Here is a 26065-nt window from a genome sequence, read left to right as displayed (position 1 = left end):
ACTCCAGATGCAGGTGCCGTATCCCACTTTGCATCTGTTTCTACGTGATTTCTAGGGAATTGAACCTGGTCCCCCAGACTTTGCAAACAAGTGCCTTTAACCAATGAGCCATCATCTCCTCAGACCCCACGTTTTCTTCTTTCTCTTGATTTTTTTTTTGGGGGGGGTTTGAGGTAGAGTCTCACTGTAGCTCAGGCTGACATGGAATTCACTATGTAGTCTCAGGTGGCCTTGAACTCACAGCAATTCTCCTACCTTTGCCTCCCAAGTGCTGGGATTAAAGGCATGAACCACCACACCCACCTTGCCCCCACTTTTTTTTTTTTAATATTTTTTATTTATTTATTTGAGAGTGACAGACACAGAGAGAAAGACAGATAGAGGGGGGGAGAGAGAATGGGCGCACCAGGGCTTCCAGCCTCTGCAAACAAACTCCAGACGTGTGCTCCCCCTTGTGCATCTGGCTAACGTGGGACCTGGGGAACCGAGCCTCGAACCGGGGTCCCTAGGCTTCACAGGCAAGCGCTTAACCGCTATCTCTCCAGCCCCCCCACTTTTTTGAAACAGGGTCTCATGTAGCCCAGGCTGGCCTAGAACTCTCATGTTGCCAAAGATGATCTTAAACTGCTGCTCCTTCTTACCTCTACCGCCTGAGTTCTGGGATTACAGATGTGTGACACCACGTCCATTTGAAACCAGGGTTTACTTGTGTGTGAGGTAAGCCCTCTTGCCAATGAGCTACAATCTCAGCAGCCCAAAGAAACTTCTTTCCTTACTTTTTTTTTGTTTGTTTGTTTTTGCTTTTCAAGGTGGAGTCTTGTTCTAGCCCAGGTTGACCTACAATTCACTATATAGTCTCAGGATGTCCTTGAACTCGCAGTGATCCTCCTACCTCTGCCTCCCCAGTGCTGGGATTAAAGGTGTGCAACACCATGTTTGGCTTTTTGTTTTGTTTTGTTTTCGGGGTAGGGTCTTGCTCTAGCCCAAGCGGACCTGGAATTCACTCAGTAGTCTCAGAGTGGCCTTGAACTCTTGGCAATCCTCCTATCTCTGCCTCCACAGTGCTGGGATTAAAAGTGTGTGACATCATGCTCATTTTTTGTTTTTGTTAATGTATATTTATTTGCTGGCAAATGCCTTAATGGCTAAGCCATCTCTCCAGCCCAACACTAAATCTTTTACGTGGGTATTAGGGAGTTGAATTTCGCAGTCTCCAACCTGAGAGGACTTCATGTTTAAGCAACAGATGCCCTTAACCAGTGTGCCATCTCCCCAACCTAAGCACTTGCATTTATTTATTTCCTTGCAAGGGCAGAAAGAGAGAGAATGAATGGACGTGCCAGGGCCTCTAGCCATTGCAATGAACTCTAGATGCATGTGCCACTTTGTGCATCTGGCTTACATGGGACTGGGGAATTGAACTGAGGCTGTCAGGCTTTGCAAGCAAGTGCTTTTAGCCAGTGAACCATCTCTCCAGTTCTTTTTTTGTTTGTTTGTTTGTTTTTCCAAAGCAGGGTCTCACTCCAGCCAGTCCAGGCTGACCTGGACCTCACTCTTGTTCAGGCTAGCCTTGAACTCACAGTGGAACCTCTTGCCTCTTAGCTTTCTGAGTGCTACGATTAAGGGCATGAGATACCATGCCCAGTCAAAACACACACGATGTGCACATTTGAATGCTTTTTGTTGTTGTTGTTTGTTTTTGTTTTTGTTTTTTTTTAATGTTTTTATTAGCATTTTCCATGATTATTAAAAAAATCCCATGGTAATTCCCTCCCTCCCCACCCCCCATGCTTTCCGCTTTGAAATTCCATTCTCCATCATATTACCTACCCATCACAATCATTGTACTTACATATATACAATATCAACCTATTAAGTACCCTCCTCCCTTCCTTTCTCTTCCCTTTATGTCTCCTTTTTAACTTACTGGCCTCTGCTACTAATTATTTTCATTCTCACGCAGAAGCCCAATCATCTGTAGCTAGGATCCACATATGAGAGAGAACATGTGGCACTTGGCTTTCTGGGCCTGGGTTACCTCACTTAGTATAATACTTTCCAGGTCCATCCATTTTTCTGCAAATTTCATAACTTCATTTTTCTTTACTGCTGAGTAGAACTCCATTGTATAAATGTGCCACATCTTCATTATTGTTTTTGTTTTTTTGAGGTAGGTCCTTGCTTCTAGTCCAGGCTGACCTGGAATTCTCTATGTAGTCTCAGGGTGGTGATCCTCCTACCTCTGCCTCCCAAGTGCTGGGATTAAAGGCGTGCATCTCCACACCCGGTTGTTTGTTTGTTTTTAAAGATTTTTTTAAAATTTTTATTTATTTATTAGAGACAGAGAAAGGGAGACGGATAGAGAGAATGGGCACTCCAGGGTCTTTAGCCACTACAAATGGACTCCAGGTGCATGCGCCACCATGGGCATTGGGCTTACGTGGGACCTGGAGAATTGAACTTGGGTCCTCAGGCTTGACAGGCATGTGCCTTAACTGCTAAACCATCTCTCTGGCCCTTGTTTGTTTGTTTCGAGGCAGGGTCTCACTCTAGTACCACTATACCGGGCTGAACTTATATTTTTTGTATAGGTTCATTCATTCAGCCAATATTCAACAGCAATCCCCAGCCTTGAGTTTCAGTAGATGCTAATGGTCTGGCCACATTCCTAACCTTAGCATATATTTACTGGGTATCTACTATCTGTTAGGCACAGAGATTACTGAAGTCAACCACAACAAACCCTGCTGCCTTCAAGGAACTTTTCACTTGAATAAAGAGAAATAAAAAATCTACAGTGAGGGGCTGGAGAGATGGCTTAGCAGTTAAGCACTTGCCTGTGAAGCCTAAGGACCCCAGTTCGAGGCTCGGTTCCCCAGGTCCCACGTTAGCCAGATGCACAGGGGGGCGCATGCATCTGGAGTTCGTTTGCAGAGGCTGGAAGCCCTGGCACGCCCATTCCCTCTCTCTCCCTCTATCTGTCTTTCTCTCTGTGTCTGTTGCTCTCAAATAAATAAATAAAAATTTTAAAAAAAATCTATAGTGAGGTGCTTAGTATGAAATCAAGTAGGTAGCCTGTGAGGGTCTCACAGACCAGTGAGCTGGACACGCAACTACATGAACAGTCATGACAGGGTCCAGCATGGCCAATGAACATCTACTTCCCCCCAACGCTGTGCAGAGAGGTTGCTAAGGAAGAAGACAGGCCTGTCTCCTGTCTCTGTGGAGCTTGCAGACCAGGAAACAAATGGGCAATTAATTATACATTGGCGACATGCTCCAAAGGAAAGCAGGTGCCAGGACGCAGAAGTAACCAGGAGATGGCTTTTCAGTAGGGAGGTCGTGGAAGGAGTCACTCAGAAAGAGAACATCTGAGTTTCAAGGACAGGGCACACAAGTGCAGTGTCCCCAAAGAGGGGAAGAGTGAGCCAAGCAGAGAGGATGCAAAATGAACAGAAGAGCTGAATGCTCGCGGGGGGGAGGGATAGTTTGAACCCAGTGAGGTTGAAAAGGAGAAACTGGTGGGTGGTGGAAAACCATGAGCTGGAAGACACTTAGCAGAGGGTTTAAGCAGAGCCTGATAGGATCTGGCTTGGTTTTTCCAAGGACCCTTCTCAGTGGTGGCTTGAAGAATTACTTACCTAGGCAAATGGAATGTGGGGTGGAGGAGGAGAGAGAAGAGCTAGGACGTAGGCAAGGAGAGGGGCACTGGGCTATCTTCTTGGAGGGAGGAGGTGACAGGGCTGCATGCAGCATAGCTTTTCCAGCTTTATGTCAGCTGGTCTACAGGGGAAAGGTTTTCAGCTCAGCTCCAGCAAGATTTCTCAGTGACCTTGCAGCCCAGGAATGTGGGGTCTTCAGCAATAGGGTCTTACTATCTATTCCTGGTGGGAATCCAAGAACCTTGGCAATGGTCTGTCATTTTTAGGGGGCATCTGGGACCTCTCTGTCCAACAGCTCACTGGAAGGTACCCCATCTCCAGCACTGAAATTTTTCTAGGAACAATCTACGGCTCCTGGGTGTGCTATTATCCAAAAAAAACATAGGTTTCCATACGGCTTATTCATAACATCTTACTTTGGATTAACCCTCCCTACCTTGCTAGCTTTTAAATAAGCTCGATGGCAGAGGAATGGCCAAGATGATCCCAGAAGAGGTTAGACTAAGGTTCAAGACTAAACTGGCCACCATGGATTAAGAAGAATTTGGTAGGGGTAAGAGGATGAAAGAGGTTCCCCTTAAGAGACCTGAGAAGTGACTGCAGAGGGAGAAGGCTAAAAGAAACTAGTCCCGAGGCAGAAGAGAGACCTTGAGGAAGATTGCAAAAGGCCCAGTGACCTAGTAATAGCATGACCCACGACTTGACCAGAGGGTGTGGTTAGCCTAAGGCCGAAGGGAGTGGGCTCAGTGGGTGAAGCCAAGAGGGAACACAGCAGTTGAACACGGACAGCGGTGAGGGTTCGCTACGGCCTTCAAAGGGAGTGAGTGTGCACACTGTAAGACATGACCCGAGCCAAGTCCTGAGGGCAAGAAAGTGATTTCAAGTCCTGATCTTGCCACTCTGACTTCAGACTGGTCACTCGCCTTTTCTAAGCCTCACATGTGAAGCAGGGCTAAAAAGCTGGGCGTGGTGGTGCACGTCTTTAATTCCAGTTCTTGGGAGGCAGAGGTAGGAGGATCACTATAAGTTCCAGGCCAGCCTGAGACTACACAGTGAGTTCCATGTCAGCCTGGGCTAGAGTGAGACTCTACCTCACAACCAAAAAAAAGTGGTGCATGCATGTGGAATTCATTTGCAGTGGCTGGAGGCCCTAGCATGCCCATAATCTCTCTGTGTCTCCCTCTGTCTGTCTCTCTCTCAAATAATTTTGTTGTTGTTGTTGTTGTTTTAAGGTAGGGGTTCACTCTAGCTCATGCTGACCTGGAATTCACTACGGAGTCTCAGGGTGGCCTCAAACTCACGACAGTCCTGCTACCTCTGCCTCCCGAGTTCTGGGATTAAAGGTGTGCACCACTATGCCCAGCTATAAATAATTTTTTTTTTTTGTTTTTTTCGAGGTAGGGTCTCACAATAGCCCAAGCTGACCTGGAATTCACTATGGAGTCTCAGGGTGGCCTCGAACTCATGACAATCCTCCTACCTCTGCCTCCCGAGTGCTGGGATTAAAGGCGTGTGCCCCCACGACCGGAAAATTAAAAAAAAAAAAAAGTCATTCAGGGTGTGGTGGTGCATGCCTTTAGTCCCAACACGAGAGGGAGGTAGGTGCTCACTTTGGCAGCATATATACTAAAAGTGGAATGATACATAGAGGCAGAGAGGTAGGATGATGGCCTTGAGTTCAAGGCCAGCCTGAGACAACATAGTGAATTCCAGGTCAGTCTGGAGTAGAGTGAGAACCAACCATGAAAAAAACAAACAACAGCCGGGCGTGGTGGCGCACGCCTTTAATCCAGCACTCGGGAGGCAGAGGTAGGAGGATCACTGTGAGTTCTAGGCCACCCTGAGACTCCATAGTGAATTCCAGGTCAGCCTACCTTGGAAAACCAAAAAAAGAAAAAAGAAAAAAGTTCCCAGCTGGGGAGATAGCTTAGCAGTTAAGGTGCTTGCTTGCGAAGCCTAAGAACCCAGGTTCAATTCCCCAGGATCCATGTAAGCTAAATGCACAAGGTGGTGTATACATCTAGAATATGTTTGCAGTGGCTGGAGGTCCTGGTGTGCCCATTCTATCTGCCTCTTTCTCCCCCTCCCCCTCCAATAAGTAAATAAATAAAAATTGTTAAAAAGTTCTGGGCTGAAGAGATGGCTTAGTGGTTAAAGTGCTTGCCTGCAGAGCCTAAGATCCTAGGTTTGACTCCCCAAAACCCATGTAAGCCAAATGTACTTGGTGGTACATGCATCTGGAGTTTATTTGCAGTGGCTAGAGGCCCATTCTCACTCTCTCTCAAATAAACAAACAAATAAATGTCCCTAGGTTCAATCCCCAGTACCAGATTAAAAGGGGGGGACTGGAGGGATGGCTTAGTGGTTAAGGTGTTTGCCTGCAAATCCAAAGGATCCAGGTTCAATTCCCCAGGACCTACGTTAGCCAGATGCACAAGGGGGTGCACGCGTCTGGTGTTTGTTTGCAGTGGCTGGAGGCCCTGGTGTCTCATTTATTCTCTCTCTTCCCCTCTTTCTCTGTCAAATAAATAAATAAAAATAAAATATTAAAAAAAAAAAAACAGGCTGGAGAGATGGCTCAGCAGTTAAGGCATTCGCCTGCAACGCCTCACATCCCAGATTCAATTCCCTAATGCCCATGTAAAGCCAGAGGCACAAAGTGGCGCATGCATCTGGAGTTCATTTGCACTGGCAAGAGGCCCTGGCGCACCCAATACTGTCTCTCTCTTCTCTCTCTCTGTATTTCTCTGCTTGCAAAAAAACAAAATAGCTTTTAAAACTAAAACAAAAACAAAAACAAACACCTTCAAGTCTCTTCTCTTTAGCGGGTAAACAAATGAAGCTGGGAGTTGGGGGCCACTCAGGCACTTGGCTGCACTTAGTCTTGAACCCCGCCCCTTTTGCCCAAGCCCCGCCCCAGACTGACCGACATGACCACGCCCCTTTCCTAGCCCTGCCTCCACCGGCTCTGCCCAACCAGAGAGCCTAGCGCACCTGGATGTTTTGAGGCGCCACGCCCCCGTCGCCCAGGTCTGGCTGTCCCCGGCTCGGGCGAGCAGAGTGCAGCGGGGACGCGCCCCCACCAGCGGTCCTCTGACGCCCCAGTCCCCGCCCCCGCGCCCATGGCCGCCCCGGGACCCCGCGCCTGGCGGGTGGCGGTCTGCGGCGGCTGCTGCTGCCTGCTGCTGTGTGCCCAGCTCGCTGCGGCTGGTAACTCTAGCGAGGGGTCCACGCGCGGGCAGACGGAGTGACCCGCACTCAGCCGCCGCCTCGGGCTCATCGGGCTTGGGGGAGGGGACTTTCTCGCTGTGTGCAGGGCTCCGGAGGTGGGAGGGAAAAGGGACCCTGTGTGGCCGGTCCAAGTGTGTGTGTGTGTGTGTGTGTGTGTGTGTGTGTATGTGTATGTATATATATTTCCCAGGTGAGGGCTGGGGGACCTAGGCGTATCTGGAGGAGGCCCCGGGGACCTCAGGTGTATGCAAGGGATGAGGCTAGATCTAGAGTTCTAATCCAGGGCTCGGCTCGATTTGTAGAAGAGTGAGAACCTCAACCGTAGGGTAGGGGCCAGGCATTGACCCCCACCCCATCCCACTTCCACCCCGCTCCCCAGGTAAAGGAGCTCGAGGCTTTGGGCGAGGAGCCTTGATTCGCCTCAACATCTGGCCTGCTACCCAAAGGGGCTGCAAACAGCTGGAGCACTGTGAGCGCTGTGTGGAGGGGGACAGAGCGCACAACCTCTCCACCTGCGTCTGGCAACAATGCGGGCCCGAGGAGCCGGGTATGATGGGGCTGGCCCCTCCCCAAGTCCAGTGCCCCGCAGCTCTGAGCCCTCTCCTCAAACCTTCTTCCCACCAGGATACTGTGTGGCCCAAGCCGAGGTGGCCAAGGAGAGCTGCCCTGTGTACAACAGCTCAGAGTCGTGCCCAGGTAAGGTAGTTCCCTCCAAGCCGATGTGGAGAGAGGGGCTCGGGTCTCTCCAGCTTCTCTCGGAGGGCAGCACACTTGAGAACGTCTCGGGTCCAGTTTCAGTTCCACCTTTAGTTTGCAGGGATGTCCCTTTCTCTCTGGGGCCCCGTGGCACTTGGAAGTTGGTCCAGATGTGAGGAGGGGCTGGGGGGCACTGGTGCTTCCGCTAATGGGACGCACACTGAGGGCTTCGGCAGTCCGGAAGGGAATGGAGGGAGACTTCCCGGTGGGGGTGGCGTCCTGTAGGTAGAGATGGAGAGAAGCTGGGAGGGGTGACTGAGACTGGAGCTGGGACGGGGGCTTGGCCGGAGTGGGAGTCCAGCTGCTGACCCGGGCTGGGGTCCTGATGAGAGATGGGAAGGGGATGTTTTATCACAGACGCCCTGTCTCATCTCTCAGCTGCCCACCACCATCCCACCCATGAACCGAAGACCGTCACAACAGGTAGGCTTCTGGGGGAGTGGGGCAGCAGGGGAAGACAGAGGTGCTCATCGCTGTGGTCTGTAGCCTCAGCGCTCCGAGTTCACCCATCCCCGCTTCCACCCCAAGCCTCTTTCCACATCTGTAAGATGGGCTGATTAATACCTGCTCCACAGCTGCGGTTTATGAGGCTGTGTTACGCCCCCCCCCCCCCATTCCGGTGTGTGACGCATTGAGAGTGGTCAGGAAATGGCAAGTCCTGTTCCTACTCCCAGTACCAGTTCTGGGATTCCCCCTCCCCCCTTTGACCCCTCTGGACCTGGGCTTGGGTCTGAGGAGGTGTGGCTTCAGTTGCTAAGAGATGTCGTCATCACTGGTACAACGTGCAGTTCCCAAAGCACGTCCCCAAGAATCCCACCCATCCCGGGTTCCCACTCCTCCTCAGGGCCCAGAGGTCACCAAACTTGGCCAGGATGGCTGAAGAGGCTCTTGGTTAATTAAAGCCGCAAACTGATCTCAGAGGCTGAATTATTGATGGCTCAGCTCCCTGGGCCTGAGCCCCAGGTCCTCGGCCTCTGCGTGCAGCTCATCTCTTCCCTTTCTGTCCTCTACCCCCCTTCCCCCGCCCCTTCCCCTTCTCTGAGCTCTCCTGAGCTGCAGCCAGGGTCCTCCTTCCCTCTTTATGTTCCGAGACCCACTGTCCTAGAACCTCTGTCCTCTGGGAGGGGACCTTGCGCCCAGTTGGGTCCTTTCCACTGAGCCCCTGTCCACTGTCCCAGAACCATCTTCCACCCACCAGCGCTGCCCTTCCCTGGGCACCTGGCCCAGAGCCTGAAATCAAATCCCTGGTGGGTAACCTGGCACAGCTGGGAGCCGCCCAGGCTTAGACTCACCACTGTGGCTCTAAAGCTGTCCCTCAGAAGGGCGAAGGAAGCCAGGTGTGGTGGCGCACACCTTTACTCGGGAGTCAGAGGTAGGAGGATTGCTGTGAGTTCGAGGCCAGCCTGAAACAACATAGGGAATTCCAGGCCAGCCAGGGCTACAGTGAAACCCTACCTAAAAATAAAAAAAGAAAAAGAAGGGCACGGAGGAAGAGGTCAGGGGAACCCAGGAGGTCCTGCTCTGTCCTGCCTGTGAGTCTCTACGTACCTATTCTGTTCAGTAGGGTACTGGCCCCGGGCCTCTGTTCCCTCTTCTACCAGGGTGGGCTCCAGGTTTCGGAGTCCTGAGAAGGGACCGTATCATTTCATCTACACTGAGTCCTGCACCCTCAGATGAAAGGGGCTGCTGGGTACTGGGTCCATCCTCACATTCGTGGGTTAGTGAAGGTCAGGGAGGATGCAGGGGGACTGAGCAGTCCCTAGCTGGTCCTATTTACGCATTGAGTCTATGTGAACAGAAGGCCCATAAAGGGTGTGTGTGACATAAAGCCGCAGAGCCACTCAGGAGCAGGGCCCGGCTTGCCAGCACTGCCCTTTCCACTAACCTTTCTGCTTGGTGCTTCCTGCTGCTTGCAGGATCTGTGGTGGACATTTTTACTTATTTATTTATTTATTTTGGTTTTTTGAGGTAGGGTCTTAGTCTAGCCCAGGCTGGCCTGGAATTCATTATGAAGTCTCAGGGTGGCCTCGAACTCATCACAATCCTCCTGCCTCTCCCTCCCAAGTGTTGGTATTAAGGCATGTGTCACCATGCCCAGCTATCTTTTTTTTTTTTTTTTTTTTTGATTTTTCCAGGTAGGGTCTCACTCACTCTGGCCTAGGCTGACCTGGAATTTACCATGCAATCTCAGGCTGGCCTCGAACTCATGGTGATCCTCCACCTTTACCTCCCGAGTGCTGGGATTAAAGGCATGCACCACCATGCCCAGTCTGGCTTTTATTAAAATATTTTTATTTGTTTTTTATTTATTTGAGAGAGAGAGGCAGACAGAGAGAAAGAGGGAGAGAGAATGGGCACGCCAGGGCCTCCAGCCACTGCAAGCTCTAGTTGCATGTGCCCCCTTGTGCATCTGGCTTATGTGGGGTCCTGGGGAAATGAATCAAGGTCCTTTGGCTTTGCAGGCAAACTTGCCTTAACCACTAAGCCATCTCTTCAGCCCTGGACATCTATTTTTGTTTTTTCGAGGTAGGGTCTCGCTGTAACCCAGGCTGACCTGAAATTCACTACGTAGTCTCAAACTCACAGCAATCCTCCTACCTGTGTCTCCAGAGCGCTGAGGTGAACGGCGTGCGCCACCACGCCTGACTCCGGACTTTCAGTTTAGTTGAGTCTGTGGTGCTAGGTCTCACTAGACAAGTCCTCTACACTAAGCTACATCCCCCAGCCCTGAACTGGATTTTGGAGTCTGGTAGTCTAGGCTCCATGTTCAAGACTAGGTCCTCTGCCCCTTGTGGGTTGGGGCTGGGATCCTGGTCCACAGTAGCCTGCTATGACCTCTGCCTTGCATCGCCCTGCAGAGAGCCCCCTTGTTCCCGAAGCCCACAGCCCCGGATTTGATGGGGCCAGCTTCATCGGGGGTGTGGTGCTAGTGCTGAGTCTGCAGGCAACAGCCTTCTTCGTGCTGCGTTTCCTCAAGGCCAAGGACAGCACTTACCAGACACTGTGAGTAACTGGGTTAGCAGCAGGGTCCCAGTTGCCTTTTCCACTCTGTCTTGCCAGGGAACTATCTATCTTTTCCAAGGGCAGCTAAGGATAATGACCCTTTTCCAGCGTCCACTGCGGATGCCTCACCCCTTCTTTTTTTCCTTCCAGTGGGGGCTGTCTGGGTCAGATGTTGGGGTGGGGGGTGGCAACCCAGGACTCAGCTGTCAGGGCTCAGTGTCTGAGAGCCCTGCTGAGCCCTGGTGTCTTTATTCCCTCATGCTGCCAGCAGGGAAGAGAACCAGTAGGTGACAGCCCTGGCCGGCCCTTGGTCCGCTGGGGCCGTGGGCACAGTGTGCTTGACTCTGAGGCGGGGGCTGGGCAAGGTTCCTGGGTGCCTGCCGTGTGCTGGGGGCGGCTCGCACAGGCTGCATTAAAGTGTTTGCTCTCCCAGTTCTGCCTGCTCTCTAGGGAGTGGGGGGCCCTCACCCCCTGAGTGTCTTCTGTCTGGCCTCCACAGAATCTGACTCCCATGGGCCTGGACTCCACCCGGAAGGGAAGGAGGACTCAGAGGTTGCCCGCTTGGCTGCCTTGTGGGCACTGGGGGTGGGACAAACTTTGGCCACCAGTTCCTGGTCCCTGTGGGCACAGGGTGCCAGGCAGGCCCAGCGCCGATGGCTGGCGTCCTCTCCTGTCCTGGGTCTGGCACCTGCAGCTGAGTTACCAGCCTTCAACCTCACGGGTCATCCAGTCAACTGGGCCCCCGGCCTGGTATCTGAGGTCTACTGCCTCCCCCTACCAACCCAGCCTGGGGTGTGCCCCCAAATAAAGAATTCCTTTCCACACTGTGCTTCCTGTCACATGTCTTGGGCTATGTGTGGAGTAAGTAGGTGAGGAGATGGTGTCCTCTCTTTAGCAGAAATTCAGTCTAGTTGTGGTCTCCCTTTAAAACATTTTCAAGCTAGGCATGGTGGCACACACCTTTGATCCCAGCACTCAAGATGTAGAGGTAGGAAGATCACTGTGAGTTCAAGGCCAGCCTGGGACTGCAGAGAGTTCCAGGATGGCCTGAGCTAGAGTGATGCCTTGAAAAAAAAAACAAAACCTGAAAATAAATAAATTAATTAATTAAATATTTTCACTAGGCATGGTGGTACACACCTTTAAAGTCCCAGCACTCAGGAGGCAGAGGCAGGAGGATCATCTTGAGTTCAAGACCACCCTGAGACTACATAGTGAATTCCAGGTCAGCCTGGGCTAGAGCGAAATGCTACTTAGAAAAAAGAAAAAAATTCAAGCTGACAGCTGCACATGGTAGCACATGTCTGTAATCCTAGCACATGGGAGGTAGAGGCAGGAGGATCAGGAGTTCAAGGCTGGCCTCAGCCACACAGTGAGTTCAAAGCCAGCCTTTCACCCTGTCTCAAAACAAACAGAAATGGGCTAAGGTCAATCCCAGCACTTGAGAGGCTGAGATAGTAGGATCATCCTGATCCTGGAAGCTTCTCCAGGCTCTCTCAGCCCCTAAAATTAGGTCTCTATCCTAATACCAAGGACGAATGCTTGAGACTGTCATGGTCAGAAGTCTTTCCCCAACATTGCCCAGAGCCTGGTCACTTACCACCTAGCCTGGGGCTGGGTTTTTATTAATGCATTTGATCTCACCTGTGCCAGGGAGCTGAGAGCTCAGCCTGAGTAAGCCACCTGCCCTGTGCCAACTCAAGCCAGTCATCTCATAGCTCTTGTTCTTAGTTTCCTGGTCTGTAAAGTGGGACAACAGCCTCGATCTCTTTAGATCAGGTGCACAGACGCTATTTGTCCTGCTCCAAAGCACCAGTCACCTGCCCAGCTATTCAACCTCCTCCATCCTGTCTTCCCTGGGGGTTCTTTGGCTACAGTAACCCCGGGGGCCGCAGGTGGTTCCAGCTGCTCCTAGGCCTTAGGGCTCACTTTTCTATCCATAGACCACCCCCTCAGGTCTCTCTCCCACCCCAAAACCTCACCTCCATCCTCACAAACACCACTCCCCCAATATGGCCTGCCCTCCTTTATTAAATGATTTTTCTTTCAAAAGTAGTAATGCTAGCCAGGCATGGCGGCGCACGCCTTTAATCCCAGCACTTGGGAGGCAGAGATAGGAGGATCACCATGAGTTTTAGGCCACCCTGAGACTCCATAGTGAATTCCAGGTCAGCCTGGGCTAGAGTGAGACCCTACCTCGAAAAAAACAAACAAAAAACAAAAAAAAATTAGCAATGCTAGCCAGGTGTGGTGGCGCATGCCTTTAATCCCAGCACTTGGGAGGCAGAGGTAGGAGGATCACCATGAGCTCGAGACCACCCTGAGACTACATAGTGAATTCCAGGTCAGCCTGAGCTAGAGTGAGACTCTACCTCGAAAAAAAAAAAAATTAATAAAGTAACAAATGGGGCTGAAGGAATGGCTTAGCGGTTAAGGTGCTTGCCTAGAAAGTCAAAGGTCCCAGGTTCAATTCCACAATATCCATGTAAGCACAAGGTGGTACATGCATCTGGAGGCCTTGGCACACCCATTTTCTCTCTCTACCTCTTTCTGTCAAATAAATCAATAAAATATTTTTTTAAGTTGCAAATGCCTATATGGGAAATAAAAACAACTGTGAAGTAAAAGTTTACATAGAGAGTGAGAACTGGGCAGGTGTGACTATCCGCACTTGTAATCTGAACACTTAGGAGGACAGGCAGGAGGATAAAGAGTTCAAGCCCAGCCTCAACTATGTGAAACCTTGTCTCATAAACACAAAGATATGCAGCCAGACAAGGTGGCACACACCATTAATCCTAGTGCTTAGGAGACAGAGGTAGGAGGATCGCCATGAGTTTGTGGCCACCCTGAGACTACAGAGTTCCAGGTCAGTCTGGGCTAGAGCGAGACCCTACCTCAAAAAAAACAAAGATATGCCTAGCTTGGTAGTGCACACCTTTAATCCCAGCACTTGGGAGGCAGTGGTAGGAGGATCACTGTGAGTTCAAGGCTACCCTGAGACTACATAGTGGTTCTAGGTCAGACTCAGCTAGAGTGAGATCCTACCTTGAAAAAACAAAATTCATACACATGTATGTACATACATACATGCATACATGATATGTGCCTGTAATCCTAGCAGTCAGGAGACTGAGGCAGGAAGACGGCCTTGAATTCAAGGCCAGCCTGGGCTACAGAGTGAGTTCTAGGCCAGTGTGGGATGTAGAGTGAGACCTTGTCTCAAAAACAAAATAAGGGCTGCAGGAATGGTTTAGCGGTTAAGGCATTTGCCTGCAAAGCCAAAGGACCCAGGACCCAGGTTCAATTCCTCAGGACCCATGTTAGCCAGCTACACATGGTATTGCATGCTCTTAGAGTTCATTTGCAGTCGCTAAAGGCCCTAGTGCACCCATTCTCTCTGTTTGCCTCTTTCTGTCTCTCAAATAAATAAAATAATATAATATAAAATATATTTATTTACTTATTTATTAGAGACAGAGAGAGGGAGGGAGGGAAAAAGAGAGAGAGGGAGAGAATGGTCACATCAGAGCCTCTAGCCACTGCAAACGAATTCCAGAAGCATGCACCCCCTTGTGCATCTGGCTATGTGGGTCCTAGAGAATCAAACCGGGATCCTTTAGCTTTGCAGGCAAACTCCTTAACCGCTAAGCCATCTCTCAAGCCAATAAAATAAATAAATAAATAGTAAATAAGCCTAGCGTGGTGGTGGTACATGCCTTTAATCCCAGCATTTGGGAGGCAGTTAGGAGAAATGCCATGAGTTCAAGGCCACCCTGAGACTACATAGTGAATTCCAGATCAGTTTGGGATAGAGCAAACCCCTACCTCAAAAAAACAAAACAAAACAAAAAGTAATTAATAAAGCAAAAGAGAATCACTCCTTCCCCTTGTCTCTTGCCAGAAATAACTGCAGTTACCAGTATCTGACTTTACAACATGCACGCACATATTTAGCTTTTTTTTTTTTTTTTTTTGAGGCAAGCCCCAAAGACTGGCCTTTTAAATATATATATAATATATATTGCTTTCTTTATTTATTTGACAGAGAGAGAGAGAGAGAGAGAGAGAGAGAGAGAGAGAGAATGAGCACACCAGGGCCTCCAGTCATTGCAAACAAACTCTAGATGCATGCACCCCCTGTGCATCTGGCTAACGTGGGTCCTGGAGAATCAAACCTGGGTCCTTTGGCTTTGTAGGCAAATGCCTTAACCCCTAAGCCATCCCTCCAGCACCCCCTCCTTTTTATGTGAGACAGTGAGAGCAAGAGAGAGAGAGAACTGGCACGCCAGGGCCTCCAGCCACTGCAACCAAGCTCCAGATGTGTGCACCACCTTGTGCACATGTGCGACCTTGCACGCTTGCATCACTTTCTGTGTCTGGCTTACATGGGACCTGGAGAGTATAACATGGGTTCTGAGGCTTCACAGGCAAGTGCCTTAACCCCTAAGCCATCTCTCCAGCCCCATATTTAGCATTTTTATAGCGTTAAGTGGGTTCATGCTACATGCTGTCCTGAAACATCCCCCTCCTTAGAGATCAAATCCATGCTATGACCTGTCCAGATGGTCATTTATTTGCCTGAATCCTACCAATGGCTTCTGGGGTCATTTCCACATTGACTCATAAACAGCCATAGACAGGCTCACCCACAGACCTTGTCACAGCTGTGGGAGTGTGGGAGTGTGGGGGGGCTTGAGTGAGACAGACCTCTAGATGCCTAGTCAGAACATTTATCTCAGGGGAACATCTTGTAGACAAATTCAGCCTCTTCTAAGAACTTCCCCTAGAAACTTCTTTGTACCTCAGGCCTCCCTACCCCGCCAGCATGGGCCCAGCATACAGTAGGTCCATGGAAGAGCACACAGAATGAATGAGTGAGTTCATCCCTCCCCTTCTCCACTGCTCCCTGAGGCCCTCCTGCTCAGGCTGATCTCACAGCCGCCTCCAGGCCTGCCGCACCGGCCACCACTGGATTGGCGTATTAACAACTGTTTCTAAGGCCTCAAGTGCTCCTGCTGTGGCATGTAGCCTCTTTTCTAAGGGTGCTTCTCCCTCCCTGGTGAGATGCATGGGGCTTGGGAGAAAGGTCTATGACGGCAGCTCGGGAGAAGGCTCAGTGGTTAAAGGTGTTTGCTACCAAAGCCTGCTGTCCCAGGTTTGATTCCTTAGTGCTCATGTAAAGCCAGATGCATAAAGTGGCACATGCATCTGGAGTTCATTTTCCATGTCAGTAGGCCCTGGCATTGGCATGACCATGCTCTCTTGTTCTCTCTCTCTCTCCTTGCAAATACATAAATAAGGTTTTTTTGGTTTGTTTTTTTTTTTACATAGAGTCTTGCTCTAGCTCGGACTGACCTGGAACTATGCAGACTCAGGGTAGCCTTGAACTCATTGCAGTTCTCTTATTTCTGCCTCCTGAGTGCTGGGATTAAAGGCATGCACTACCATGCCAGCTTGGCCAACTATTAGTGTTGAAAGGCTGGGCATGGTGGCACACGCCTTTAATCCCAGCACTCAGGAGGCAGAGGTAGGGGGATCGCTGTGAGTTTGAGGCCAGCCTAAGACTACATAGCAAATTTGACGTCAGCCTGGGCTACCTCAAAAAATCAAACAATTTAAAAGAAAAATAGTGTTGACAGGGATGGAGGGATGGTTTAGCGGTTAAGGTGTTTGCCTGCAAAGCCAAAGGATCCAGGTTCGATTCCCCAGGACCCAGGTTAGCCAGATGCACAAGGGGGTGCACGTGTCTGCAATGGCTGGAGGCCCTGGCACACCCATTCTCTCTCTCTCCCTCTTTCTCTGTTAAATAAATAAATAAAAACAGAGCCAGGTATGGTGGCGCACGCCTTTATTCCTAGCACTTGGGAGGCAGAGGTAGGTGAATTGCCGTGAGTGCAAGGCCACCCTGAAACTACATAGTGAGTTCCAGGTCAGCCTAGACTAGATAGAGTGAGACCCTACCTCAAAAAACCAATAAATAAATAAATAAGTAAGTAAGTAAACAAAACTAAAAATAGTTTTGACAAAGCCAGGCATGGTGGTGCACACCTTTAATCCCAGCACTTGGGAGACAGAGGTAGGAGGATCATTGTGAGTTCAAAACCACCCTGAGACTATATAGTGAATTTCAGGTCAGCCTGGGCTACATTGAGATCTCTACCTAGAAAACAAAACAAAACAAATAGGGTTGACAAGGACCAGGTGGTAGAAACAGCCTTAGTACTGAACTTCCATGAAGAGGGGAGCTTCTCAAGGGCAATGGACAGAGAGAATTGCAGATGGATGGCATATAATGTGCTAAAGGTGAAGGGGGAAAGCCCACTTTGAATGTCGAAATCTGCAGAGATGGCTTTGGTTGGCAGGAACAATGCCAGCTCTCTCTGGGCCTGAGGGAGGAAATGTCCATTACCCTGTTGGCTGGGTGTGGTGTTCCTGGGAGACAATGAGAGGAAGCCTTGCTTCACGTCCCTCCTCCAGCCTGGTCTTTATAAACTGGAATCCTCCTTCTGGTGACCCCCCAAAAAGATGGGTTTATTGTGGACCCCACGTTTCTTGTTGCTTCTCCTATTTTGGGGACCTGCTTGCCTGAAGACCCAGGATTATGCCAGATGCCCAGGTAGCTACCCATCCCTTATTCCCTCCTCATCCCAAGCAGCAGGGTAAGAGTTTGATAGTAGGAGCTCTGTATGCAAATCTATGTCAACAAGATGCAAATGGGGCAAAGGCTTAGTGGCTCCGTAGGCAAGTGTCCTGACAGCGAGAACCTGGGAGGTGGAACTGCAGAGGGGTCTGGGAGAGACGCATGCACCCTATGCCAACCGGCCCTGTGTCACCCTGCAGAACCCAGGGAACTGGAAGCTAGCAAAGTTATCCTCCTGCCCAGTTGTCCAGGAGCCCAAGGAAGTCCTGGGGAGAAGGGACCTCCAGGACCCCAAGGTGAGAGATTCTGGAGGAGCTGGCAGGACCCTTGGGTTCACCTGAGGGGGGCTGCTGGGGACACTCCAGTGACTGTGCTGGGGAAGCACAGAAAAGGGTCAAGAAGCTCCTCTGTGCCAGGCTCCAGATGGGCAGGTGCCCAACAGCCTGCAATGTGCCATGTATGTGGCACTGCCCCTATTTTGTTGAGAGGACAGTCCGGCTCAAGGAGGACTGATTGCTTGCCATCAATCACAGAGCCAGAAAAGGGTGAAAATGGGATCTCGGCTCCAAATTCCCTCCCTCCCTTCCTCCCTCTCTCTGCCTTTCCCTCCCTTTCCTTTCTTTCTTTCCTTTTTTCTCTCTTTCTTTCTTTCCTTCCTCCCTCCCTCCCTTCTTTTTCTCTCTCTTTTTCTTTCTTTTTCTGAGATAGTATCTCACTCTAGCCCAGGCTGACTTGGAATGCACTCTGTAGTCTAAGGATGGCCTTGAACTCTTGATGATCCTCTAACCTCTGCCTTCCAAATGCTGGCATTAAAGGCATGCGCCACCATGCCTGGCAAATTCTGTTTCTTTTTGCTCCTGATCATGGACAGGACTTAGGATATTTCTGCCTCTGCGATTTCAGGTCAACCTGGACCACCAGGCAAGATGGGCCCCAAGGGCGAGCGTGGTGAGTACATGAACTCAGGGCCTCCCTTGTTTTTGCTTTGTCCCCAGGCTAGAGGGTGGGCTTTGAGAGCCCTCTCCAGGGGCCGGGGGAAGGAAGTGGGAAGAATTTGAAGGGCAGACCTGGGCCCCACCTCGCTACTGATTTATGGATGCTCAGACCTTGAAGCCAATACCCGGTCCTTCTCTGGGCAGGAGATTCAGCAAGCCTGCTTGGATGCCAGGATGGTGAGCAGGCCTTCGCAGGAGCCAGGAACTTGGAATCAGGCCAGGCTGAGGTGTTGGTCCCAGGGGAGGCTGATCCCTTCCTCACAGTCCTCCATAGGACCCTTTTTCAGAAACTCAAAGGAGCCAAGAGGGCTTCTGGGTCCCATTCATGTGCCTGTGCCTGGGTAGAGAGGTTTGGGAGCCCTTCCTTTGCAGCCTGTCTCCCCTCCCCCAGGCCCTAGGAACTGTCAGGAGCTGCTAAGCCGGGGTGCTACCTTGAGTGGCTGGTACCACGTGTGTCTACCAGAAGGCAGAGCCCTTCCAGTCTTTTGCGACATGGACACTGCAGGAGGCGGCTGGCTGGTGAGTGAGAAAAGGAGCTACCAGGCCAGGCCCAGCCGTCACTTCTGCCCCCTCCTACCCCTAGGGGGAGCTAGAGCTCACTGGAGCAAGACACACAGCAGGGCCTGAAGCCTGAGGTTTCACAGAGCAGGTGCCATTTGAAAGACCTTCAGGACTCTGTAGAAGTTCTTTCTTATTTATTTTATTTTATTTTTATTAATTTATTTGACAGAGAAAGAGGGGGAGAGAGAGAATGGGCGCACCAGGGCCTCCAGCCACTGCAAACAAACTTCAGACATGTGCGCCTCCTTGTGCATCTGGCTAACATGGGTCCTGGGGAATTGAACATGGGTCCTTTGGCTTTGCAGGCAAATGCCTTAACTAAGCCATCCCTCCAGCCCTGTATAAGTTCTTTAGACACATGATGTGCAGGAGCACTTCCAGGTAGAAGGAAAGATGAACGAAGGGAGACAGGGGTGTAGAAGAGTTAGAGACATCATGTGAGTGAGCTGAGAACAGGTGGGTGTGGGTCAGCAGTGGGGTCAAATGGGCACTGAGGACGCTGACAAAGGCCAGTTCATGGAGGACATGAAATGGCTGACGTGGCAGTGGGGAGAGCTATGGAAGAATTTTAAGTAGGAAGGAGGCCAGATCAGACTTGATTTTTTTTTTTTTTTTTCGAGGAAGGGTTTCACTCTCGCCCAGGCTGACCTGGAATTCACTATGTAGTCTCAGGGCGGCCTCAAACTCACAGAAATCCTCCTACCTCAGCATCCAAAGTACTGGGATAAAAGGCATGTGCCAGGCTGGAGAGATAGCTTAGAGGTTAAAGCACTTGCCTGCAAAGTCTGAGGACCTATGTTTGACTCTCCAGATCCCACATTAGCCAGATACACAAAGGTAAGGCAAGCACAAGGTCACACATGTCCACTAGGTGGTGCAAGTGTCTGGAGTTCCATTTTGGTGGCTGAGGCTCTGGAGCTCTAATTCTGTCTCCTGCCTCTCTCTCTCTCGCTCTATCTCTCCACGGTCTCTAAAACAGGTGTGTGCCACTGCACCAACCTTCCAGTGAGTTTTAAAAAATATTTTATTTTTATTTATTTGAGAGAGAGACACAGAAATAGGCGGGGGGGGGGAGAAGGAAAGAATGGGCACGTCAGGGCCTCCAGCCACTGCAAACGAACTCCAGATGTGTGTGGTCCTTGTGCACCTGGCTTATGTGGGTCCTGGGGAGCTGAGCCTGAGTCCTTTGGCTTTGTACACAAGTGCCTTAACTGCTAAGCCATCTCTCCAGCCCCTGAAGTGAGTTTTTCATTTTTTTAATTAATTATTTATTTTTGGTTTTTCAAGGTAGGGTCTCACTCTAGCTCAGGCTGACCTAGAATTCACTATGTAGTCTCAGGGTGGCCTCGAACTCTCTGTAATCCTCCTACCTTGCCTCCCGAGTGCTGGGATTAAAGGCATGCGTCACCATGCCTGGCTCACCAGTGAATTTTTACCAACAAAATATTTTATTTAGAGAGAGAGAGGAGGAGAGAGAGAACGGGCATGCCAGGGCCTCTAGCCACTGCAAACAAACTCCAGACACATGTGCCACCTTGTGCATCTGGCATTTACTAGGGTCCTGGGAAACTGAACCTGGGTCCTTAGGCATTGCAAGCAAGTGCCTTAACCACTATAACATCTCTCCAGCCCCAAACCTGAGTTTTTAGAAGGATGATTCATGAGGTCTGGAGAGATTGCTCAGTGGTTAAAGGCCTTTGCTTGCAAAGCTTACCTATCCCAATTTGATTCCTACTTTCAAAAGGCAAAATAGGGGCTGGAGGAATGGCTTAGCGGTTAAGGTGCTTGTTTGCAAAGCCAAAGGACCCAGTTCGATTCTCCAGATCCCAAATAAGCCAGATGCACATGATGGCACATGGATCTGGAGTTCGTTGGCAATGGCTAGAGGTCTTGATGTGACCATCCTCTCTCCCCTCTCTCTAATAAATAAAAAATAAAAAATTTTAAAAAAGAAAAGGCAAAATAAATGAAATAAAAAGAAATAAATAGGACTTGAGTGATGGCTTAGCAGTTAAGGTGTTTGCCTGCAAATCCAAAGGACCTCAGTTCAATTCCTCAGTACCCATATAAGCCAGATGCACAAGGTGGTGCATGCATCTGCAGTTCATTTGCAGTGGCTAGAAGTCCTGGCATGCCCATACTCTCTTTTTCTCTCTCTCTTGCTTGCAAATAAATAAGTAATAATATAAATATTTTAAATCCGGGCATGGTGGCACATGCTTTTAATCCCAGCACTTGGGAGACAGAGATAGGAGGATCAGTGTGAGTTTGAGACCATCCTGAGACTACATATTGAATTCCAGGTCAGCTTGGGCTACAGTGAGATCCTATTTCAAAAAAACAAAACAGAGGGCTGGAGAGATGGCTTAGTGGTTAAGGCACATGCCTGTGAAACCTAAGGACCCAGGTTCCATTTGCCAGGTCCTATGTAAACCAGATGCACATGGTGGCACATGCATCTGGAACTCGTTTGCAGTGGCTAGAGGCCCTGTGTGACCATTCTCTCCCTCTCTCTCTCTTTCCCTCCCCCCCGTCTCTAATAAATAAGTAAATAAATAAAAATAAAATCTAAAAAGTAAGAGAACTGGGCATGGTGGCATACACCTTTAATCCCAGCACTCAGGAGGCAGAGGTAGGAGATTGCCATGAGTTCAAGGCCACCCTGAGAGTATGTAGTGAATTCTAGGTCAGCCTGAGCTAGAGGGAGACACTACCTTGAAAAAAACCACATACACACATACACACAATAAATAAATAAATAAGTAAATAAATAAATAAGTAAATAAATAAATAATTTAAAAAAGAAGGCTGGAGGAGGATTGCTTAGTGGTTAATGCTCTTGCCTGCAAAGCCAAAGGACCCAGGGTTGATTCCCCAGGACCCACATAAGCCAAATGCACAAGATGGCACATGCTCATAGAGTTTGTTTGCAGCAGCTGAAGGCCCTGGCGTGCTCATTCTCTTTCTCTCTGTCAGCCTCTTTCTCTCTCAAATAAATAAAAGGAAAAAGAAAAATCAAAGAAGAAAAGAAAGATGATTCAGAGCCAGGCATAGTTACAAACCTATAATCTCAGCACTTGGGGGAAGGGGCCTGAGGCAGGAGGATCTGGAGGTCCAGACCAGCCTGGGCTGCAGGATGAAAATGTGTCTCAGAGAAAAGGAGGCTGGGGATATGGCTTAGCAGTTAAAGGTGTTAGCTTGCAAAGCCTCCTTGCCTAGGTTCAATTTCCAAGCACATAATGCCAGACCCAAAGTGGCACATGTGTCTGGCCTTAAGGTGAAACAGCAGGAGACCCTGGAACACTCATACAAGTCAATCAGTAACTAATTAAATCCACAAAAGACTCAATGTGCACCATGGAAGACGCTCTACAGTAGAGGACAAGGGTGGAGGCTGCGGGGACCCAGCACCACAGGGCCCACAGGACAAGACCAGGAGTCCAGCTTGGCCTCTGGAGTGCTTTAGACATTTCAAGTCTTTTTATTTTTTTCAAGTCTTTTTTAGAGGTAGGGTCTCACTGTAGCCCAGGCTGACCTAGAATTCGCTATCTAGTCTCAGGGTGGCCTCAAACTCACAGCGATCCTCCTACCTCTGCCTTCTGAGTGCTGGGATTAAAGGCGTGTGCCACCAAGCCCTGCTCTCAGTTCTCCCCCCCCACCCCCCTTTTTTTTTCAAGGTCGGGTCTTGCTCTAGCTCAGGCTGATCTGGAATTCACTATGCAGTCTCAGGATAGCCTCAAACTCACTTCAGTCCTCCTACCTCTGCCTCCCAAATGCTGGGATTAAAGGCGTTCATCACCATGCCTGGCTCTCTCAGTTCTTATCATAGCAAATTATTTTGAGTCTGCCTCCGAGCAGGACTGACTGTGTCCCAAGGATAAGGACAGTGTTTCTTTCCTTTCAGCCTCTCTGAGGACTTGTAAGATTATGTCATAAGGTTGAGTATAGCAAAAGTGAATAAGGGAAACAAGTTGATCCGTGCATCCACGGGTCAGCCTCACCTGGAAGACCCATGAGCCCCCCTCCAAAGAAAAGGGAAGCGTCAGCCCCGCTCTCATGTCCTCCAGCCACAGTTTCCACTCCCCCGCCCCGCTTCCCACACCACAGAGCAGCATGGAGTCATTGCAGATGCACAAGGTCCCTCTGCCTCCCCAGGTGTTCCAGAGGCGACAGGATGGTTCTGTGGACTTCTACCGTTCTTGGGCCTCCTACAAAGCAGGTTTTGGGAACCAGGAGTCGGAATTCTGGCTGGGGAACGAGAACCTGCACCAGCTCACTCTCAAGGGTGAGTTCCCAGTGAGGCATGAGGCCTGAAAGATAAGCTGGGACCCCTCCAACTCCCACCACCTCAGCCCCCTCATCCTCCCAGGCACTTGGAATCTTCGGGTAGAGCTGGAAGACTTCAATGGAGACCTCACCTTTGCCCAATATGCCACATTCCGCGTCCTTGGGGAGGAGAACCAATACCAACTGGTGGTAGGCAAGTTCTTGGAGGGCACAGCAGGTGAGTGGCCCGCAGTAGGGCCTACAAGCTGGGGATCGGGGAAAGAGGCTGACTTTTTGCTCAGCATCGCCACTGTATCCAAGAATGAATCAGGGTAGCTTCTTCCCCTCAGTGGGTCTCAGTTTTCTCACCTGAGAGATGGGTAAGAATATGGTTCAAGGGCTGGAGGGATAGTTTAGCGGTTAAAGTGTTTTGCCTGCAAAGCCAAAGGACCCAGGTTTGAATCCCCAAGACCCACATTAGCCAAATGCACAGGGGGTGCTCGTGTCTGGAGTTCCTTTGCAGTGGCTGGAGGCCCCGGTGTGTGCATTCTCTCTCAAGCTCTCTCCCTCTTTCTCTGTTAGATAAATTAAATATTTTTTTAAAAGCCAGGCGTGGTGGCACACGCCCTAATCCCAGCACTCAGGAGGCAGAGGTAGGAGGATCGCTGTGAGTTCAAGGCCACCTTGAGACTACATAGTGAATTCCAGGTCAGCCTGAGCTAGGGTGAAATCCTAGCTCAAAAAAAAAAAAAAAAAAAAAGGTTGGGCATGGTGCGGAGAGTTCGAGGCCACTCTGAAACTACATAGTGAATTCCAGGTCAGCCTGGGATAGAATGAAACCCTACCTCGAAAAACCAAACAATCAAAAATAAAGATAAGCCGGGTTTGGTAATAATCCCAGCACTCAGGAGGCAGAGTTAGGAGGATTGCCGTGAGTTTGAGGCCACCCTGAGACTACATAGTTAATTCCAGGTCAGCCTGGGCCAGAGTGAGACCCTACCTCAAAAACCCAAAGAAAAAAGATAAATTAAAAAACTATGGCTCAAAAACCCAAAGAAAAAAGATAAATTAAAAAACTATGGCTCTAGAGACTTGAGTTGGAGTTCAGCTCTGCCAACTTAGTATGTGATTTCGGTAGAGTCCCTTCTCCCCATCAGGCCCTTGGTTTCCCCCTGTACAATAGGGGTGGTGCAACCACGTGGGGGCGAGGCTGGTACCTGAGGCTCTGTTGTGTGTCGGCATTGAGTTTCAGGAGAGGAACCAGGGAGGCTTGTTTCAGAGAAGTAGCGACGACTGCCGGGAGATATCGGAAAGGGGGAAGTGCCTCCTCTCCTGTCCAAGAGCTTCCTCCCTGCTGCGCTCAGGCAGCCAACTGGGGCTGCAAGTAGACACAGGAGCCGGAAGGAACTGGGGACTAGGGAGGGATAAGGCTGCAGGAAGACTTAGGGGCTTGAAACAAGATAGTCCTGAGTTCAAGACCCACTGCCACTGTGACTAGTTGAGTGCCTGTAGGCAAAACCAAACAAAAACCTGGCCCTTTGATTCTGGGGTTTTGGTCAAAGGGCTGACAACATCCACCTCACTTCTGCTTGGAGCCTGTGGCTATCTTCTCCAAGGGTGCCAGGCATGGTGTGGGGTGCCAAATTGCTCTCCATCCCTCATCGGCAGGGGACTCCTTGAGCTCCCACAACGAGGGGTACTTTAGCACCTATGACGCGGACCACGATTCAAGTGGGGGCAACTGCGCTGTGACCGTCCACGGCGCCTGGTGGTACAAAGCCTGCTACGCAGCCAACCTCAATGGGCGTTACGCTGCATCTGAAGCCACTGCTCACAAGTATGGCATCGACTGGGCCTCAGGCCGAGGCGTGGGGCACCCCTACCGCAAGGTCCGGATGATGCTTCGCTAGCCTGTGTGGACAGTCAGTACCTTATCACTCCTGTACCACTTCCGGACCCACAGGCATGTCCTCATTGCCCACCCGCTCTGCTTCCTGGTCCGCATTTAAAAATAAACGATTTTAACCCTTTCCTGACATTTGGGACTCTTTCAGTTACTGGGGAAAACCCTAGAGGACAGAACTGGGATATCTTAAGTTTCAGCTCCATTTCAAGGAAGAACTTGTAATCAGGACACATGGGGAGGGACAGCCTCCCTAGGTAATGAGGACCTTGTCTCTTAAGATAAGCAGGACAAGGCCAAAGGGACATCTAGTAGAGGGGTGGGAAGAGATCAAAGCACCCGCTGGCTAGTCCCCTGGGTCCTGAAAGTGGATGTTTGGTGGGAATTGCAGATTTTTCGCCCTCTGGGCCATGCTTGTTTCTTGTAAGTTGTCTGTTTTCCACCCTAGCCTCGGTAACGGGCCAAGTTCTCACTCTACCGTATCCTGCCTCTCCCACTGGGAGCTGCTTTGAACCAAGGTCAAACCAAGGATGGCACATTTTTCTTCCATGAGGCAACAGAGCCGCGAACAGTAGTGGCTCCTGAGTTAGCTAGCACGCACGTGCCCCGTGTCTGTGCAAAGCCCCGCCGTACCAGGTGACGGCAGAAACAGCCTAGAGCCGGCCGGGTAGCCCTGGGTGTGGCTGCTGCTCTGTCCCACAAGATGACTGACCTTGGACAAGTTACTCAAACGCCCAGTTTCTATTGAGGGTTTTTTTTTTTTTTTAATTTTTTTATTTTTAATTCGAGAGCAACAGACACAGAGAGAAAGACAAATAGAGGGAGAAAGAGAGAATGGGTGCACCAGGGCTTCCAGCCTCTGCAAACGAACTCCAGACACGTGCGCCCCCTTGTGCATCTGGCTAACGTGGGACCTGGGGAAGCGAGCCTCGAACCGGGGTCCTTAGGCTTCACAGGCAAGCGCTTAACCACTAAGCCATCTCTCCAGCCCATGCCCAGTTTCTAATTTCAGGGTCCACTGAGGTTTGCACCAGCTTGTTGCCTC

The 26065-nt window shown here is 50.2% G+C and overlaps 2 protein-coding genes across 3 annotated transcripts; both read left to right on the top strand.

Moving 5' to 3' along the window:
• The first annotated feature begins 6784 nt into the window (after positions 1 to 6784).
• Cd164l2 (CD164 molecule like 2) lies at positions 6785 to 11474 on the top strand. Of its 2 annotated transcripts, XM_045151113.1 has the most exons (6): positions 6785 to 6872; positions 7273 to 7440; positions 7518 to 7589; positions 8028 to 8072; positions 10508 to 10652; positions 11152 to 11474. In XM_045151113.1, exons 1-6 carry the CDS (start codon positions 6785 to 6787, stop codon positions 11156 to 11158), a joined length of 525 nt encoding a protein of 174 aa, XP_045007048.1. In that variant the 3' UTR covers positions 11159 to 11474. The 2 variants fall into 2 exon arrangements, with proteins under 2 accessions (XP_045007048.1, XP_045007049.1); XM_045151114.1 differs by lacking the exon at positions 11152 to 11474 and having other exon boundaries at positions 10508 to 10656.
• A 5661-nt stretch (positions 11475 to 17135) lies between these two features.
• Fcn3 (ficolin 3) lies at positions 17136 to 25155 on the top strand. Its single transcript, XM_004671232.2, has 8 exons — positions 17136 to 17271; positions 17496 to 17591; positions 18199 to 18243; positions 18435 to 18467; positions 18682 to 18809; positions 23007 to 23136; positions 23221 to 23355; positions 24786 to 25155. The coding sequence occupies exons 1-8, from the start codon at positions 17181 to 17183 to the stop codon at positions 25025 to 25027; spliced, it is 900 nt and encodes a 299-aa protein (XP_004671289.2). The 5' UTR covers positions 17136 to 17180; the 3' UTR covers positions 25028 to 25155.
• Positions 25156 to 26065: the final 910 nt, after the last annotated feature.

Source organism: Jaculus jaculus, chromosome 5 (assembly GCF_020740685.1).
Source record: "Jaculus jaculus isolate mJacJac1 chromosome 5, mJacJac1.mat.Y.cur, whole genome shotgun sequence".
Taxonomy (NCBI): Eukaryota; Metazoa; Chordata; class Mammalia; order Rodentia; family Dipodidae; genus Jaculus; species Jaculus jaculus.
Note: the sequence above shows the minus strand (reverse complement) of the source record. Positions and strands in the feature narration are given on the sequence as shown.

Excerpts from the sequence above, each read along its gene's own strand:
- Cd164l2 (XM_045151113.1), top strand. The coding sequence starts at position 6,785 with ATGGCCGCCCCGGGACCCCGCGCCTGGCGGGTGGCGGTCTGCGGCGGC. Across the intron at positions 7,441-7,517 it reads ATGCGGGCCCGAGGAGCCGG|GATACTGTGTGGCCCAAGCC; the intron begins GTATGATGGGGC and ends TCTTCCCACCAG. Across the intron at positions 8,073-10,507 it reads ACCGAAGACCGTCACAACAG|AGAGCCCCCTTGTTCCCGAA; the intron begins GTAGGCTTCTGG and ends ATCGCCCTGCAG.
- Fcn3 (XM_004671232.2), top strand. The coding sequence starts at position 17,181 with ATGGGTTTATTGTGGACCCCACGTTTCTTGTTGCTTCTCCTATTTTGG. Across the intron at positions 17,272-17,495 it reads GGATTATGCCAGATGCCCAG|AACCCAGGGAACTGGAAGCT; the intron begins GTAGCTACCCAT and ends GTCACCCTGCAG. Across the intron at positions 23,356-24,785 it reads GTTCTTGGAGGGCACAGCAG|GGGACTCCTTGAGCTCCCAC; the intron begins GTGAGTGGCCCG and ends CCTCATCGGCAG.